This window comes from Phyllostomus discolor, chromosome 4, assembly GCF_004126475.2.
Source record: "Phyllostomus discolor isolate MPI-MPIP mPhyDis1 chromosome 4, mPhyDis1.pri.v3, whole genome shotgun sequence".
Lineage (NCBI taxonomy): Eukaryota > Metazoa > Chordata > Mammalia > Chiroptera > Phyllostomidae > Phyllostomus > Phyllostomus discolor.
This window is the reverse complement of record NC_040906.2, coordinates 105,570,902-105,586,886: the sequence shown is the minus strand read 5'-3', so window position 1 is coordinate 105,586,886 and position 15,985 is coordinate 105,570,902. Positions and strand designations below refer to the sequence as shown.

General features: G+C 39.5%; 1 protein-coding gene across 1 annotated transcript in view; it reads left to right on the top strand.

Moving 5' to 3' along the window:
- Positions 1 to 474: 474 nt before the first annotated feature.
- Positions 475 to 15,985, top strand: part of LOC114494918 (butyrophilin-like protein 2) — a 173,633-nt gene continuing 158,122 nt past the window's right edge. The window contains 4 exon segments of the mRNA XM_036023887.1: positions 475 to 553; positions 2,165 to 2,431; positions 2,434 to 2,496; positions 4,159 to 4,440. Coding sequence (XP_035879780.1) covers positions 475 to 553; positions 2,165 to 2,431; positions 2,434 to 2,496; positions 4,159 to 4,440 — 691 coding nt within the window.

Here is a 15,985-nt window from a genome sequence, read left to right as displayed (position 1 = left end):
AGGGCTTCCTGGCTGCAGCGTGGGGGTCAGAGCCTTCCTGCTCCTTCCCCTGCATCTAGGAAGCTCCAGTGATGAAGGAATTTGAATGAGGGGCTGGTAGGAGAGTGAGAAAAAAATATTTGACCCCTGGTTTATAATGTCTTCATGCTCTGAATAGATGAAACTAATGAGATTTTTTAAAAATGTAAATATTATTGTCCCTTTAGCCCGGGAAAGCTTTTGTTTCTATCAGAAATCTTCCTTCAGGCCTAAACATAGCTTAAAGGGCCACACATTGGCTAAGCGGTCAGAAATGATCAATGACATGAGAAATGGAGCCAAGCTCATTTTACTGTTTGCTTGTGGAGGGGTCGATGTTGATTCCTCATTATGACTACATCATCACTGGGAGCCACAGAACGTGTGGTCGGTATGTCAGTATTGCAGCCTCACTCAGGTATGGCCACGTTTTCTCTTGCGTTTGCTCCAGGGAGGATGGTGGACTTTCCAGGATACAGCCTGTCTGGTGCGGTGGCCTCCTTCTTCTTCATACTGCTCACCATGAAGCAGCCAGGTAGGATGCCCTCCCCTGCTCCACACTAAACCCAAGTGTCCTGGAGACCCAGTCTTGGTGCAGAGGTTTAATTCAAAAGGGGTAGTATACTATTAAGAGTGGGGACTAGGAGCTAAAACATCTGTGTTCCAAAAAGAGTCCCTCCACTTCCAGCTGCAATACCTTTGGACAGCTGCCTGAGTAACTTCTGCTTTAGTGTCCTCATCTTTATAATAAAAATAACAACATACCTACATCTCATAGGTTAGTGTGAGCTTTAAGATTAAATGAGTCTGTACATGGAAAACACTTGAATCCACCTGGAACGTGTTAGAGCATTCATTAGTTCTCTACCTTCTGTGCAGGACAGCACTTTGGAGGCTACAGAAATGCTTTATATCATAAATTGAATAGCATAAACACTTGGAAATAAAACACTAGAAGGAGAGACTTCCAGTAAATGGGTTTGGAAATCTTAGTAGCTGAATTTTATTGGTCAAAATATTGTACTTTGAAAAAGGATTATGAAAATTCAGTGTCAGTGGGTAATATCTGAGCTCCCCTCCCACACACACCAAATGCAGTGTGTCACAGTGGGAAACACACAGGACAGGACATCAGAAGGCTGGGGTTCAAGACAGGGCGCATCAGGAAGTATGTGACAGGGTGTGGCTCCCTCCCCTCTGGGGGGTGCATCTCCTTCACCTGTGAAAGCAGTCAGCCAGATGGTACGATCAGCTCTAGCTCCATATTCAGGCTCCATCAGTGAAGAACTGAAGCCGACTCTACTTGAGTTCTACAGCAAATTTTTGAACAGCATCTCTTGATATTGAACAACAACTAAGTAAGGTGAGGTTCTTTCTGAGGAGGACTGGATTTCCACAAAATCCTTACAGCATGTTAGGCTGAAAAAGACATACTATACATGGCATATAAAATTATTAAACATAATAACAAACAGAATTATTAAATATCTTTTCAATTTGCAGATAATAATGAAGAAGTCAGACAAAACTCAATATCTGATTGAAAGGCTCAAACTCCCTAGACAAATCGTTTCCCTTAATCTGCCAGAAATTGTCCCTGTAAAACCTACCTTGTACAATGGCCCCAGTGACAGGAGTCCTGCTTACTGCAAGCCAAAAAAAAAAAAGAAGAAGGGAGAGCAAGAGCAACCCTGAAAAGTTGAAAAACCTATTGAATAAATGTATTGCCTAAATTGTAAGAAAGTAATTGCAATGTCAGTCATTAACAATATAAAGAGAAATCACTAAAATAAATCACTATAAAATATAAAATAAATCATTAATGAAGCTCCCAATTAAAACATGGGTTTACCCATTAATCTGAGAATAAAAACAGCCCAGAAATGATAGTTTTAGTATCTTAAAGATGAAGAAATTGAGATTCAAAATCTCCAGTCTCACTGAAAATAATGCATTTGCCCCCAGATCCACAGCTGGTGACAGATTTGGCACAGGCACTCACATTTTTAAGCTGTGTGTTATTTTCAGTACAGAAAACCGTCTCTGTAACAGCCAAATATGCGAGTCACCAGGTTGGGCCATCCAAAGCAAGTTTGTTAATCTTCCAGTTGGCCTTTCCTGGTTCCTCCTTTTCACTGTTTTGTAGATGACTTTACAGTGATTGGTCCTGCTCAACCCATCGTGGCCAGGGTAGGGGAAGACGCCCTACTAACATGTCAGCTCCTCCCCAAGAGGACTGCAGTGCACATGGAGGTGAGGTGGTATTTGGAGCCCAGCATACAAATAGCACATCGGGTCGGAGCTGAGGGGACTGAGATGCAGATGGAGGACCACAGGGGCCGAGTGCAGTGGGTAGAGGATGACTTTGCTGAGGGAACTGTGGCTCTGAAGATGCACAGTATCCGACCATCTGGTGATGGTGCCATTTCCAAGAGGAAAACTATTGTGGAGAAACCAGCTTGCTGCTCAAAGTAGCAGGTGAATATCTGGGAAAAGACATGGGGTGTTGGAGGGAGAAGTCTATTAATTTGTGATATTTATTGCCAGTTAAAGAACTCCCTTTAATCATCAAGACAATTCCTAATGCCCAGTTGTCCAGCCTGATTCATCTGAGAGCAAGTAGCTCTGAAATCTCTAAAGCTCACATAAGCAATATTCCTAAATTTAACTTACATTGTTTTGACTATTCTTAACAATTATTTTAAATCCATGAACATGTCATCATTAGCAATTTTGCTGAGACATGAATTGTGCCACACAGGCTGATGTGTAAGGGCAAGTCCATTACTGAGTGACTCTAGCTGACTGCCCAGCATCCATATTGCAATGGAATTGATTGTTCTCTACCCAACATCAAATGAGCAGTAACTGAGATGTGAACACTTTGTTTCTTGTATAATTCTTCTAGTTAGAAAGCTAAGCATGGGACTGAAGTGGTTAAGAACTTTGTGCTTTTATTGAGATTATCATATACCATGTTCAGTGAGTTGGGGACTCACTGTGAATGTCAGGTTCTGCATGTGGTTTTGTATCAGCAAAGCAGGAAGGAGTCAGGAAGAAAGGGATTTCTGAAGAAAGGATGTATCTTAAATAAGAACAAATATCTGAAAAGTATAAATGATCAAAGGGTTTCCTGGCAGGAATAACTCCTCCACATGCTGAAGAGAAAATCAGATGAATCCATTTACCTTATCAGGCAGACAGTTCCGTGGAGACAAAGCAGAATCATGCTGCCACTGCTTCCTTTTTACTTCTCCATGAGGCTATTTCCTAATACTTAAAAAAACACTTATACTATTGTTATTATGTTCAAGATGATTTAAGATGGAAGAAGGGATCCGTGTGTTCCTGAGACTTGGAGTGAAGGGGGTGGGGCACATACTAAGGCATTCCACTGTCAGGGACATTTGAAAATAAGCCACACATTTTCCAAGGCTCTCATGGAAGGAGCGATAGAGACAGAATTACCACTTAGGGAAAATATAGCCTCCTTTGTTTAGGTTTGAGAGTTGTGTCGATGAGAAAGAACATCATATAAAAACTAGAATTTCTCAAAAACATTTTTCCATGGAGCGGAATATTTAGATACAGGAACTCCTCATGGAGCTTCTCATTTTACACTCCTCAGGTATCCAGTAGCATCCCAAGATCACAACCACTGACAAAAAGAATGGAAAGAATAATCCCCATGGAAGTGATGTCTGACTTTATATTAAATATTATATTTAAATTGGAGTCAAGATATCATTCAAAATGTCAGGCAAAGTGCCTGACACAAGAATATTAAGATGAAAAAGGCATAGTTTGTGGCATGTGTGGGTTCATGAGTAAATTATAACACATCTTTGTTTACAGTACTAGAGACATAAGCCACATGTCAAATGTCCTTTTTCTTTATTCTCCTGTCTGGATCCAAAGAAAAATATTGTTCATATGCTAAAATGGAAAGATCCAGACTCAGGAACAGTTGCAGTGTATGGGAGCTCCAATTTGAATGGAAAGAAGACTTGGCATGGTCTTTGCTCCCCAACCTCTCCTCAACCTCTCCTCTCTCCTCCAAGCAATGGCACTGGGATCTCAGTCTCTATGATGTGTGCCTCCGCAGGCTCTGAACCCCTGGGCTATGTCCTCCCTCCACAGGTCTGGGGTCCACCCCTCACATCCACATGGTGGGCTCTGAGGAAGGTGAAATCCAGCTTGTCTGCACTGCAGAAGGCTGGTTCCCAGAGCCCCAGGTTTATTGGGAAGATGTGAAGGGAGAGAAGCTGCTGACTTTCTCTGAGCATCACATCCAAGATGAAGATGGCTTGTTCTACGTGGAAGACACGCTCATGGTCAGGAATGCCTCTGCAGAAACCGTGTCCTGCTTCATCCACAACCCTGTCCTCGCTGAGGAGAAGGGCTCAGTCATCTCCATCCTAGGTCAGTGCTCTCCCTCTAGAACCAAGATGCTCAGATTAGCAGGAGGGATCCAGGGACGGTTCCATAACACCTAATATTTTCTTAACCAAGAAAATTATCTAACATTTAGTACTGTGTATTAAAAACTATAAAACATTTACAACTGAAAATATATACACTGTATTTTGACTAAAGAGCTATTGATAATAGTATTGTAATTATTTCCAAGTTCAAGATCTTCCTTACTCATAAATGTACATGACATTGTAAAGGAAATAAAACTACATTCTTTCAAACAATGCAATTAAAAAATGGGCAAAAGACCTGAACAGACACTTCTCCAAGGGGGACAAATGGAGGGCTCAGGACATATGAAAGGATGCTCAGCATCACTAGCTATCAGAGAGATGAAAATTAAGACCACAATGAGATCCCACTTCACCCTGGTCAGAATGGCCATCATAAACAAATAAACAAATAAACAAACAAGTGTTGGAGAGGTTGTAGAAAAAAGGGAACCTTAGTGCACTGTTGGTGGGATTGCAGACTGGTGCAGCCACTGTGGGAAACAGTATGGAATTTCCTCAGAAAACTGAAAATGGAACTGCCTTTTGACTCAGCAATTCCACTGTTGGGATTATACACTAAGAATCGTGAAACACCAATTCGAAACAACCTATGCACCCCAATGCTCATAGCAGCACAATTTACAATAGCCAAGTCCTGGAAGCAACCTAAGTGCCCAACAGTAAATGAGTGGATTAAAAAACTATGGTACATCTACACAATGGAACACTGCACAGCAGAAAGAAAGAGGAAAAGATGGTGTCTACCAGGAGAGCAGTTTGGATCTGAAGGTAGTAGGTAAGGATTCCAGATACATATTTTGGATTCTACTGCTTTGACATGTTAGTTCTGGAAAATCTTCCTGGCATCTGATATTTTTTTAATGTTCATTCATTCATCAAATTTATATTAAACCCTCTGATGTGCAGTAACTGCCATAGATACTTAAAGTCCACAAGCTCAAATAAACCAGATTTAATTTTTGGCTACAGAATTTGTACCCTTCCCAGGATATCCATAGTGGCCACCCATTTCATGAAATAATGAGAATTTTACTCTATAACTTTACATAAGACTTACTGTTTCACAGAATGTTATGAAAACTCTGGGAAATATGTAGTTACTAGGAAGTGTGATGTTTTGAACACTAAACTAGATCCACATATAAATAAAAAAATAAATACAGAATTGGCAGGATGGAAGAGGAAAAACAAAATTGTTCCCTCTTTCATATTTTGCCACTGTCTATATTTGTGAATGAAAGTTGATTTTCCAAGGCTAGCAAATGCTATCAAAGACATAAAGCCAACGTCTTGGATACTCCACTTGGTTCTCTCATTGATTTGTGTGTAAATTAATAAACACGTTTAGGTAATAGCCACAGGAGCACATGTGGAGAAGTTAAATGGACACCATCATTTTCTGCCTTAGGACATATATGTAAGATTTTGATCCTGGAGACTATTCCCTAATTCACTTACTTCCTGGCCATATGACTTATGCCTTAGTCAAAATCATTTTGTTCTCAGGTAGAGAAGAAAAAAAGATTAGATTTGAAAGTTTTTGTATCCCTTAATCTGTCCCAAGCTGATTTTAGGGGAAAAAAAAGGCCATAGACAAAAAAGCTACCCGATAAAACAAAACAAAATCCCCTCTAGCTAGTCTCATCCCTAAGTACAGTATAATTGCTCCATATGCCTCACTCTCTCCTCAGGCCTCCGAATCTCCCTTTCCTCAGTGACTTCACCGATCAAATTGCCACTTGCAGAGACTGGCGGTTTTGTGTCTTGATCTCTCTTCCCCAGGCCTGGGTTCTTCCCCGCAGATTATCATGGGCGGGGGAACACAGGATGGACAAAGGCAGCTGAGGTGCAGCTCAGAAGGGTGGTTCCCACAGCCCCGTGTGCAGTGGAGGGACGCGGAAGGAAAGACAGTTCCATCATCTTCGGAGGTCCTGACTCCAGACAGCCGCGGGCTCTTCCACGTGGAGGCGTTCCTGTTGGTCGCAGACAGCTCTGCTGTGAACGTGACCTGCTCTGTCAGCAACTCCCTTCTCGGAGAGGAGAAAGTGGCGACTTTTTCTTCCTCAGGTTGGTGACTCATGTGTGCCTCTCAGCTTTGGGAAATAAATATGAAGACCAACCCAGACTTTTTGTTTTACTCACGGTGGATTTTCTTTTGGATTAAAAACTAATTGTCCTTACCATCACCTTCACGACAGTAGACTGGATAACCTTATCCTTTGCCACCCTCTCCAGTGATTGTTGTAATAGAACTGGAAAAGAGAAGAAAGAGAAATGTGTGTGAATGTGTGTAAGTATGTATTTTTGGTGTGAGTGTGTGCTTGTGTGAGTGTGTGTATGAGTGTGAGTTGTGCATGTGTACATGTGTGTGACTGTGTGTATGTGTGTATGTGTGTGTGTGAGTGTGTGTGCATGTCAGTGTGAGAGTGTCTGGGTGTGACTACATGAGTGTGTGTGACTACATGAGTGTGAGTATGTGTGGATCACTGTATGAATATGTTTGTGTATGTAGCTGTGTATGTGTGTTTGGGTATGTGAGTGTGTGAGTGTGTCTGACTGCAAGGAGCAAACAATAAAGTTAACATAAACTTCAAGTATCTCCTCAGCTCCCACAGGGCCAACAGACCCTTCCTCCCTGAGGCCAGGTTCTCATCCTCCTCTCCAGGTCAGGAGTTGTTCAGATACAATGGATTAACTTGGCATTTTCCTAGTTTCATAATTTAATGGGATTTTGGGGTTCTCATTTTAGATTCCAGGATGACCTTTTCATGGATAATACTGCTTATTTTTGGATTCCTCTTCTGGTGGCTGTAGGCCTGATAAAGAAAAGGAGCTGTAGAAATGGTAAGTGAGGTAAACAGAAACTGTGGAACACACTTTGCAGTGGGAACCCCACTGTGCGCTTCCCTCAGAAGTCACATGTGGCAGTCATTCCCTGAACATTCAATAACTCATGTAACATGAGAGTCTATGACTTACATTCCTGTAATCAGGATCAGTGCCAATGTTTACAGTGATAATAGAAGCAAATGGATTAAAAGACAATAATTTGATCCCCTAGTGCACATTCCCAAGTGATCTAGTTAAGGGAGAGGATGAAAAAAAGTAGAGTATCCATCCTTGCTTTCAAGGCTGTGAGCTGAGACACTGTGATTCTGTTGGCATGAAGATTTCACTGAGATCTGCAACTCTATGGTGACTCGCTTGCTGGTGATAAAGGACTTCTTGGGTATTGACAGAGATGGCTGTTTTCTGTGTCTTAAAAAGTTCTTTCACTTTAAATACCTTATGTCACTGTAACAATGTTTGCCTGTTTAGATATTAACTTCATGACATTACTATTTTTAATACTTCCATAATATTGCTTATTATCAGAATGGATTTTCTTTATTGACAGTGAATGTGATGCTGGATCCAAATACAGCTCCCCAAGAACTGATCCTTTCTGAAGGGAAGAAGCATGAGACCCACAGACTGTCATGCAACCAGACATCCATGGAGATGAGTCCGCCTGCTCCATGCTCCGGGCTAGGGGGCTCACATCAGGGAGGTGGTAGTGGGAGGGGGAGACTGAGGACAGGACAGGGTGGGTTCTGGCTAAGGCAAAGGACAATGTCATGAGTCATCTCTGTGTGACTGCAGAACAAGTTCGGGCAATGGGTGTGTATGGACATGAGTATTGGGTGATTACCCCTTCTCCGATCCTCCTCTCTGAAGATGGCTTCAGGATGGGTCAGAATCCCCCTGGACTATATGTTTGGACTTCTCTTGTTTTATAACATGACCAAGTGCCCTATCCTCACCTTGTCCCCCAGTTTTCGTCTCTGAAATTCTACACCTTCTCTTCATTCTTTGGTCCCCTAATGTAGTTTCTTCTGACATCATTCCCCTGGATTCTGGACACCAGGATTAGATTCCAAATCCCAGCTTGATTCTCCTTTTACCTTAAAAGGGGACTCATGAGACCATTAGGTAGCACATCAAGGGTGTTTTACTCTCATTCTCATTTCAGATCTGACCTGATGACTGATCGCTTCAGAAATCTAATCTATCCCAAGTTCTCTGATATTCTGCCTACTGATCACAGTCTGATATATGATAACCAAAAACCCTTAGAAAAGCCAGTGGAGAATGCAACTTAGCCTAGAGAAGGACATGCAAGGAATGATGAAGTGCTTGATTGGTTTCTTTAAAAAGGTGACAATGTATTATCCAAGTAGGGCAGAGAAAATGATGAATATATTTTTTAAAGAGTAAGAAAATATAGCTGAATTAACAGACAAAAACTTATCCCTAAAATATAATCTAGAAAATCATGTGAAGTGTGGAATCCGTGCTCCAGACTTTTTCAGAAAGTTAATAGAAAATGTGGAGTAGAGACAATTTTTAGAAATTCTGGTCCAAGAGAAAATGTCATTATATATCATATAAATGAAACTGGGTGATGGGTACAAGAGTTTATTCAATTAATCTGCATTTTTGTATATCTGTAAAATTTTTCATAATAAAAATTTAAAAAGGAAATGTCAACTTTATTTTTAGAGCAAAATAAAGCATATACTTTAGAATTAATAATTATAAATTAAATAAACATAAGCAACGCATGAAACACATAGTGAATTAAAGGAGAGAAGTTATGTGTGGAAGAAGAAATAATGTGAAAAAAGTGCCTTGAGAAAAGCCCTAAAATCATCTTATTTTTAAAAATACATTTTAGTGATTATGCTATTACAGTTGCCCCAGTTTTTCCCCCTTTGACCACCTCCAACTAGTACCCCATTCTCTCTGGCAACTCCTCTTCCCTTAGTTCATGGGTCGTGGGTCCATGGGTCATGCATGTAAGTTCTTTGGCTACTTTCATTTCCTATAATGTTCTTAACATCCCCCTCTCTATTCTGTATCTACCTACTTGTACTTCTTAATCTATGCATTTTTTAATCTATTGTCTCCCTTCCCTCTCCCAACTGATAACCTTCCAAATGATCTCCAGTCTATGATACCATTTCTGTTCTGTTTGCTTGCCTAAATTGTTTTTTAGTTTCAATTGTTGATACTTGTGAGTGCATTGCCATTTCACTGTTCTAGTTGTGATATTTTTCTTTTTCTTAAATAAGTCCCATTAGCATTTCATATAATAATGGCTTGGTGATGATGAACTCCTTTAGCTTTACCTTGTCTGGGAAGAATTTTATCTGCCCTTCAATTCTAAATGATAGCTTTGCTGGAGAGAGTAATTGAGGTTGTAGGTCCTTGCTTTTCATCACTTTGACTACTTCTTGCTAGTTCCTTTTAGACTGCAAAGTTTCTTTTGAGAAATCAGCTGATAGTCTTATGAGAATTCCTTTGTAGGTAACTCTCTGCTTTTCTCTTGTTGCTTTTAAGATACTCTCTTTATCTTTAACCTTTGGCATTTTAATTATAATGTCACTTTGTGTGATTCTCTTTACATTCATCCTGTTTGGGACTCTCTGTACTTCCTGGGCTTGTATATCTATTACTTTAACCAAATTAGGGAAGTTTTCTTTCATCACTTTTTCAAATAAGTTTTGTTTTGTTTCTTTTTTTTATTGTTGCTCAAGTACAGTTGTCTCCATTTTCACCCCACACATGCCCCTGCCCCACCCAACCCTTCCTTCCACACTCAAACCTACCCTCTTTGGTTTTGTCTATGTGTCCTTTATACATGTTCCTTGATGGCCCATTCCCTATTATCCCTCTCCCCCTTTCTCTCTGGTAACTGTCAGTTTGTTCTTTATTTCAGTGTCTCTGGTTGTATTTTCCTTGCTTGTTTGTTTTGTTGATTAGGTTCCACTTATAGGTGAGATTATATGGCATTTGTCTTTCACCACCTGGCTTATTTCACTTAGCATTATGCTATCCAGTTCCATACATACTATGGCAAAGGGTAGAAGCTTCTTTCTTTCTGCTGTGTAGTATTCCATTGTGTAAGTGTACCACAGTTTTTGATACACTCATTTACTGATGGGCACTTAGGTTTCTTCCAGCACTTGGCTATTGTGCATTGTGCTGCTGTGAACATTGGGGTGCATAGGTATTTTTGAATTGGTGTTTTGGGATTCTTAGGGTATAATCCCAACAGTGGTATTGCTGGGTCTAAAGGCAGTTCAATTTTTACTTTTCTGAAGAAATTTGATACTGTTTTCCACAGTGCCTGCACCAGTCTGCGTTCCTACCAACAGTGCATACACTAGGGATCCCTTTTCTTCACAACCTTGCCAGCACTTGTTTGTTGATTTATTTATGATGGCCATTCAGACCAGTGTGAAGTGGGATCTCATTGTGGTTTTAATTTGCATCTCTTGATAGTTAATGATGCTGAGCATCTTTCATGTGTCTCTGGGCCCTCTGTATGTCCTCCTTGGAGAAGTGTCTGTTCAAGTCCTTTGCCCATTTTTAATTAGATTGTTTGTCTTCCTGGAATGGAGTTTTATGAGTTCTTTATATACTTTGGAGATCAAACCCTGGTCCAAGGTATCATTGGCAAATATGTTTTCCCATACTGTTGGTTCTATCTTCATTTTAATGCAGTTTTTTTTAGCCATGGAGAAGCTTTCAATTTGATGAAGTCCAATTAGTTTATTCTTTCCTTTATGTCCCTTACTCTAGGCAACATATTGGTGAAGATGTTGCTGCATGGAATGTCTGAGATTTGCCTACCTATGCTCTCCTCTAGGACTTTGATCGTGTCATGACTTATATTTAAGTCTCTTATCCACCTTGAATTTATTTTTGTGTATGGTGTAAGTTGGTGATCGAGTTTCATTCTTTTGCAGGTAGCTGTCCAACACCATTTATCGAAGAAGCTATTTTTACTCCATTTTATGCTTCTGCCCCCTTTGCCAAACATTAATTGACCATAGAGACTTGGGTTTATTTCTGGACTCTCTATTCTGTTCCATTGGTCTATGTGTCTGTTCTTGTGCCAGTACCAGGTTGTTTTGATTACAGTGGCCTTGTAATACAGTTTGATATCAGGTATTGTGATCCCTCCTACTTTGTTTTTCTTTCTTAAAATTTCCGCAGCTATTTGGGGTCATTTACAGTTCCATATATATTTTTGAAATATTTGTTCTATATCTGTGAAATAAGTCATTGATATTTTAATAGGGATTGTATTGAATACATAAATTGCTTTGGGTAATATCAACATTTTGATGATATTAATTCTTCCAATCCATGAACACAGTATATGCTTCCATTTATTTATGTCTTCTTAATCTCTTTCTTCAGTTTGTGTAGTTTTCTGAGTACAGATATTTCACCTCCTTGGTCAGGTGTATCCCTAGGTGCTTTATTTTTCTTGTTGCTATAGCAAATGCAATTTCTGATTCTGATCTTACATAGTTTGTGTATAAAAATATATTTGATTTCTGAATATTGACTTTGAACCCTGCTGTTTTGCCAGATTCACTTATTAGGTTGAGTAGCTTTTGGTGGAATCTATAGGGTTTTCTATGTGCACAATCATATCATCTGCAAACAGTGACAGTTTTACTTCCTCCTTTCCAATTTGGATGCCTTTTAAAAAAAAGATTTTATTTATTTTTAGAGAGGGGAAGGGAAAGAGAGGGAGAGTAATATTAATGTATGGTTGCCTCTTGAGTGTCTCCTACTGCAGACCTGGCCCACAACCCAGTCATGTGTCCTGACTGGGAATCAAACAAATGACCGTTTATTCATAGACTGACACTCAATCCACTGAGCCACACCAACCAGGGCTGAATGCCTTTTATTTCTTTTTCTTATCTGATTGCTGTGGCTAGGACTTCCAATACTATGTTGAACAGAAGTGGTGAAAGCAGACATCCTTGTCTTGTTCATGATCTTAGTGGGAAAGATTTAGTTTTTGCCCATTAAGTATGATGTTGGCTGTAGGTTTCTTGTATATGTTGAGGAATGCTCCCTCTACTCCCGCTTTGCTGAGTGTTTTTATCATAAATGGGTGTTGTACCTTATCAAATGCTTTTTCTGTATCTATTGATATGATCTTGTGAGTTTTGTCTTTCATTTTGTTTACATGATGTATTAAGTTTATTGATTTGCGAATATTGTACCATCCTTGCATCCCTGGGATGAATCCCACTTGATCGTGGTGTATGATCTTTTTAATGTATTGCTGGATGCCGTTCACCAATATTTTGTTGAGGATTTTACCGTCTATGTTCATCAGTGATGTTGGCCTATAGTTTTCTTTCTTTGTGTGTCTTTATCTGGTTTTAGAATTAGGGTGATGCTGGCTTCATAAAGAGAGTTTGGTAGTCTTCCCTCTTTTTGGATTTCTTGGAATATTCTGAGAAGAATATGGGGTTAGCTCTTCCTTAAAAGTTTTGTAAAATTCTTTTGTGAAAACATTTGGTCCAGGGCTTTTGTGTGCTGGGAGTTTTTTGATTACTGCTTCGATTGGCTGTAATTGGTCTGTTCAGGCTTTCTGCTTCTTCTTCATTCAGTTCTGGGAGATTGTATTTTTCTAGAAATGTGTCCATTTTACTCTGGGTTCCAAATTTCTTGGCACATAATTCTTCATAGTAATTTCTTACAATCCATCATATCTCTGTGGTATCAGTTGTAAACTTCCCTCTTTCATTTCTGGTTTTGTTTATTTGGGTCCTCTCTCTTTTCTCTTGATGAGTCTGCTTAAAGGTTTGTCAATTTTGTTTATCTTTTCAAAGAACCAGATCCTAGATGTATTGATACTCTGAATTGCCATTTTAGTCTCCATGCCATTTAATTCTGCTCTGATCTTGGTTTTTTCCTTCCTTCTACTTGTTCTGGGCTTTGTGTGTTGTTGTTCCTCCAGTTCTTGTAGGTATAGAGTTAGGTTGTTTTTTGGAAATATTTATATCTTTTTTTATGTAGGCCTGTATTGCTGTGACCTTCCCTCTCAGGACTGCCTTTGCTGTGTTCCAAAAGTTTTGGACCATTGTGTGTTCATTTTCATTTGTTTCCAGAAACTTTTTTATTTCTTTCTTGATCTCATTATTGACCCACTCATTGTTTAATAGCATTCTATTCAATCTCCATGAATTTGATTGGTTTTGAGTTTTTTCCTTGAGGTTAGTTTCTATATTCAGCCCCTTGTGGTTCCAGAAAATGCTTGAAATGATTTCAATTTTCTTGAATTTGCTGAGGTTGGTTTTGTGTCCTATCATGTGGTCTATCTTTAAAAATGTTCCATGTACATTTGGAAAAAATGTGTGTTTTGCCTCTTTGGCATGAAAGTTTTATATACACACACACATATACACACACACATACATATATACACACACATGTACATATATATATGTATATGTATATCTGTATCTGTTAAGTCCATTTATTTGATCTAGGGCTTTGTTCAATGCTGCCATATCTTTGTTGATATTTTGTTTGGAAGATCTATCCATTTTTGACAGTGGGGTTTAAAATCCTAAGTATAGCCCTGGCTGGTGTAGCTCAGTAGATTGAGCATGGGCTGCAAACCAGGCATCGCAGGTTCAATTCCCAGTCAGGGCACATGCCTAGGTTGTGGGCCATGGCCCCCAGAAACCACACATTCATGTTTCTCTCTCTCTCTCTCTCTCCCTTTCCTCTCTAAAAATAAATAATCTTTTTAAAAAATCCTAAATATAAGTGTGTTGCTGTCTATATCCTTCTTGAAATCCTCCAAGATTATCCTTATATATTTGGGTGCTCCTATGTTGGGTACATATATATTTATAATGTTTATGTCTTCCTGATGAATTCTTCCCTTGAGTAGTATGAAATATCCTTTGGGTCTCTTTTTAAGGCCTTTGTTTTGAAGTCTATTTTGTCTAATATAAGTATTACTACCCTGGCTTTTTTTCCCTATCCATTTGCTTTGAATATTTTTTTCAACCCTTCACTTTCAGTCTGTGTAGGTGTTTTGTTCTGAGGTGGTCTCTTGTAGGCAGCATATGTGTGGGTCATGTTTTCTTATCCATTCAGCTATTCTATATCTTTTGACTACAGCATTTAATCTATTAACATTTAAGGTTATTATTGATAGGAACTTATTCATTTTACCTTCTTTGTACCTGTGTTCCTCTCTCTCACTCTTTCTTCCTCATCTTATAGCAGACACTTTAGCATCCTTTGCAGTGCCCGTTTGGAAGACGTGTATTCTTTCAGCCTTCTTTTGTCTGGGAAACTCCTTATTTCACTTTCCATTTTAATTGAGAGACTTGCTGGATAGAGTAGCCTTGGTTGAAGGCCTTTGTTTGTCATTACTTGGAATATATCTCCCCATTCTGTTCTGGCCTGTAGTGTGCCTGTTGAAAGGTCAGCTGCTACACTTATCAGAGCTCCCTCATATGTTACTTCCTGTTTCTCCCTTGCTGCTTTTAAGATTCTCTGTTTGTCTTTAAAACTTGGCATTTTAATTATGATGTGTCTTGGGGTAGGGATCTTTGAGGCCTACTTTATCTTGAATGGGAACCTCTGTGCTTCCTGAACTTGTGTGGTTTTCCCCCTCTGCAGATTTGGAGCAAGTTTTCTGTCATTATTTTTTCAAACAGGGTTTCTATCCCTTGCTCCTCTTGTTCTCCTTCTGGTATTCCTATGATTCAAATGTTGTTCCATTTTATATTGCCTTAGAGTTCCCTTAAGCTATTCTCACATTTTTGTAGTCTTTTATCATGCAGCTCTACCTGGGTGTTTCTTTCTACCTTGTCTTCCAGCTCACTAATTCAGTCTGCTGCTTCATCCAGCCTGCTTGTAATTCCTTCTAGTGTGTTTTTTATTTCAGAAATTTTATTCTTCATTTCTTCCTGGTTCTTGTTTACAGTTTCTATTTCCTTTTTCATACTGTTGTTCTCACTCAGTTCCTTATAATTGTCTGTGAGTTCCTTGAGCATCCTTATAGCCATCCTTTTGAATTCTATATCTAATAGTTTGCTTGTCTCCATTTCATTGAATTCTTTTAGTGGAGAGTCTTCCATTCCTTTTGATTGCAGGTTTTTTTCTTTGTCTCCCCATTTTAGGTGGCTCTTTTTGTTTGTTTCTGTGTTTCTTGATGCTGTCTTTGTAGGATGAACTTCTATGGTAGGGGTTCTGTGGGATTCAGTGGTGTGGTCTCTTTGATCTTGTCTGGATGTTCTAGGGTTGCTCTCTCTTCTGTTTGTGCAGACTCTCTTGTTGTACTTGGGCTTTATCTGTTGGTGATTCCTTTGTTGGTGGGTTCTCTACTTCAGTGGGTTTGCTGGTATTCACAACTCCCATCTTATCTTGTATGTCACAGGTGGCAAACACAAGGACCACAGGCCAAATCTGGCCCTCCACCTTGTTTTATCCAGGCCAGCACTTTATTTATACCTGGTGGCAGTGCTGAGCTCCCTGCCCCTAGTTCAGGAGCAGTTATATTTATACAGTCCTAAAATTACAATCAGCCCTTTGAAAGCAACCACGAGGCTTGTGTGGCCCCTAGTGAAAATGAGTTTGACAACCCTGCTTTACAC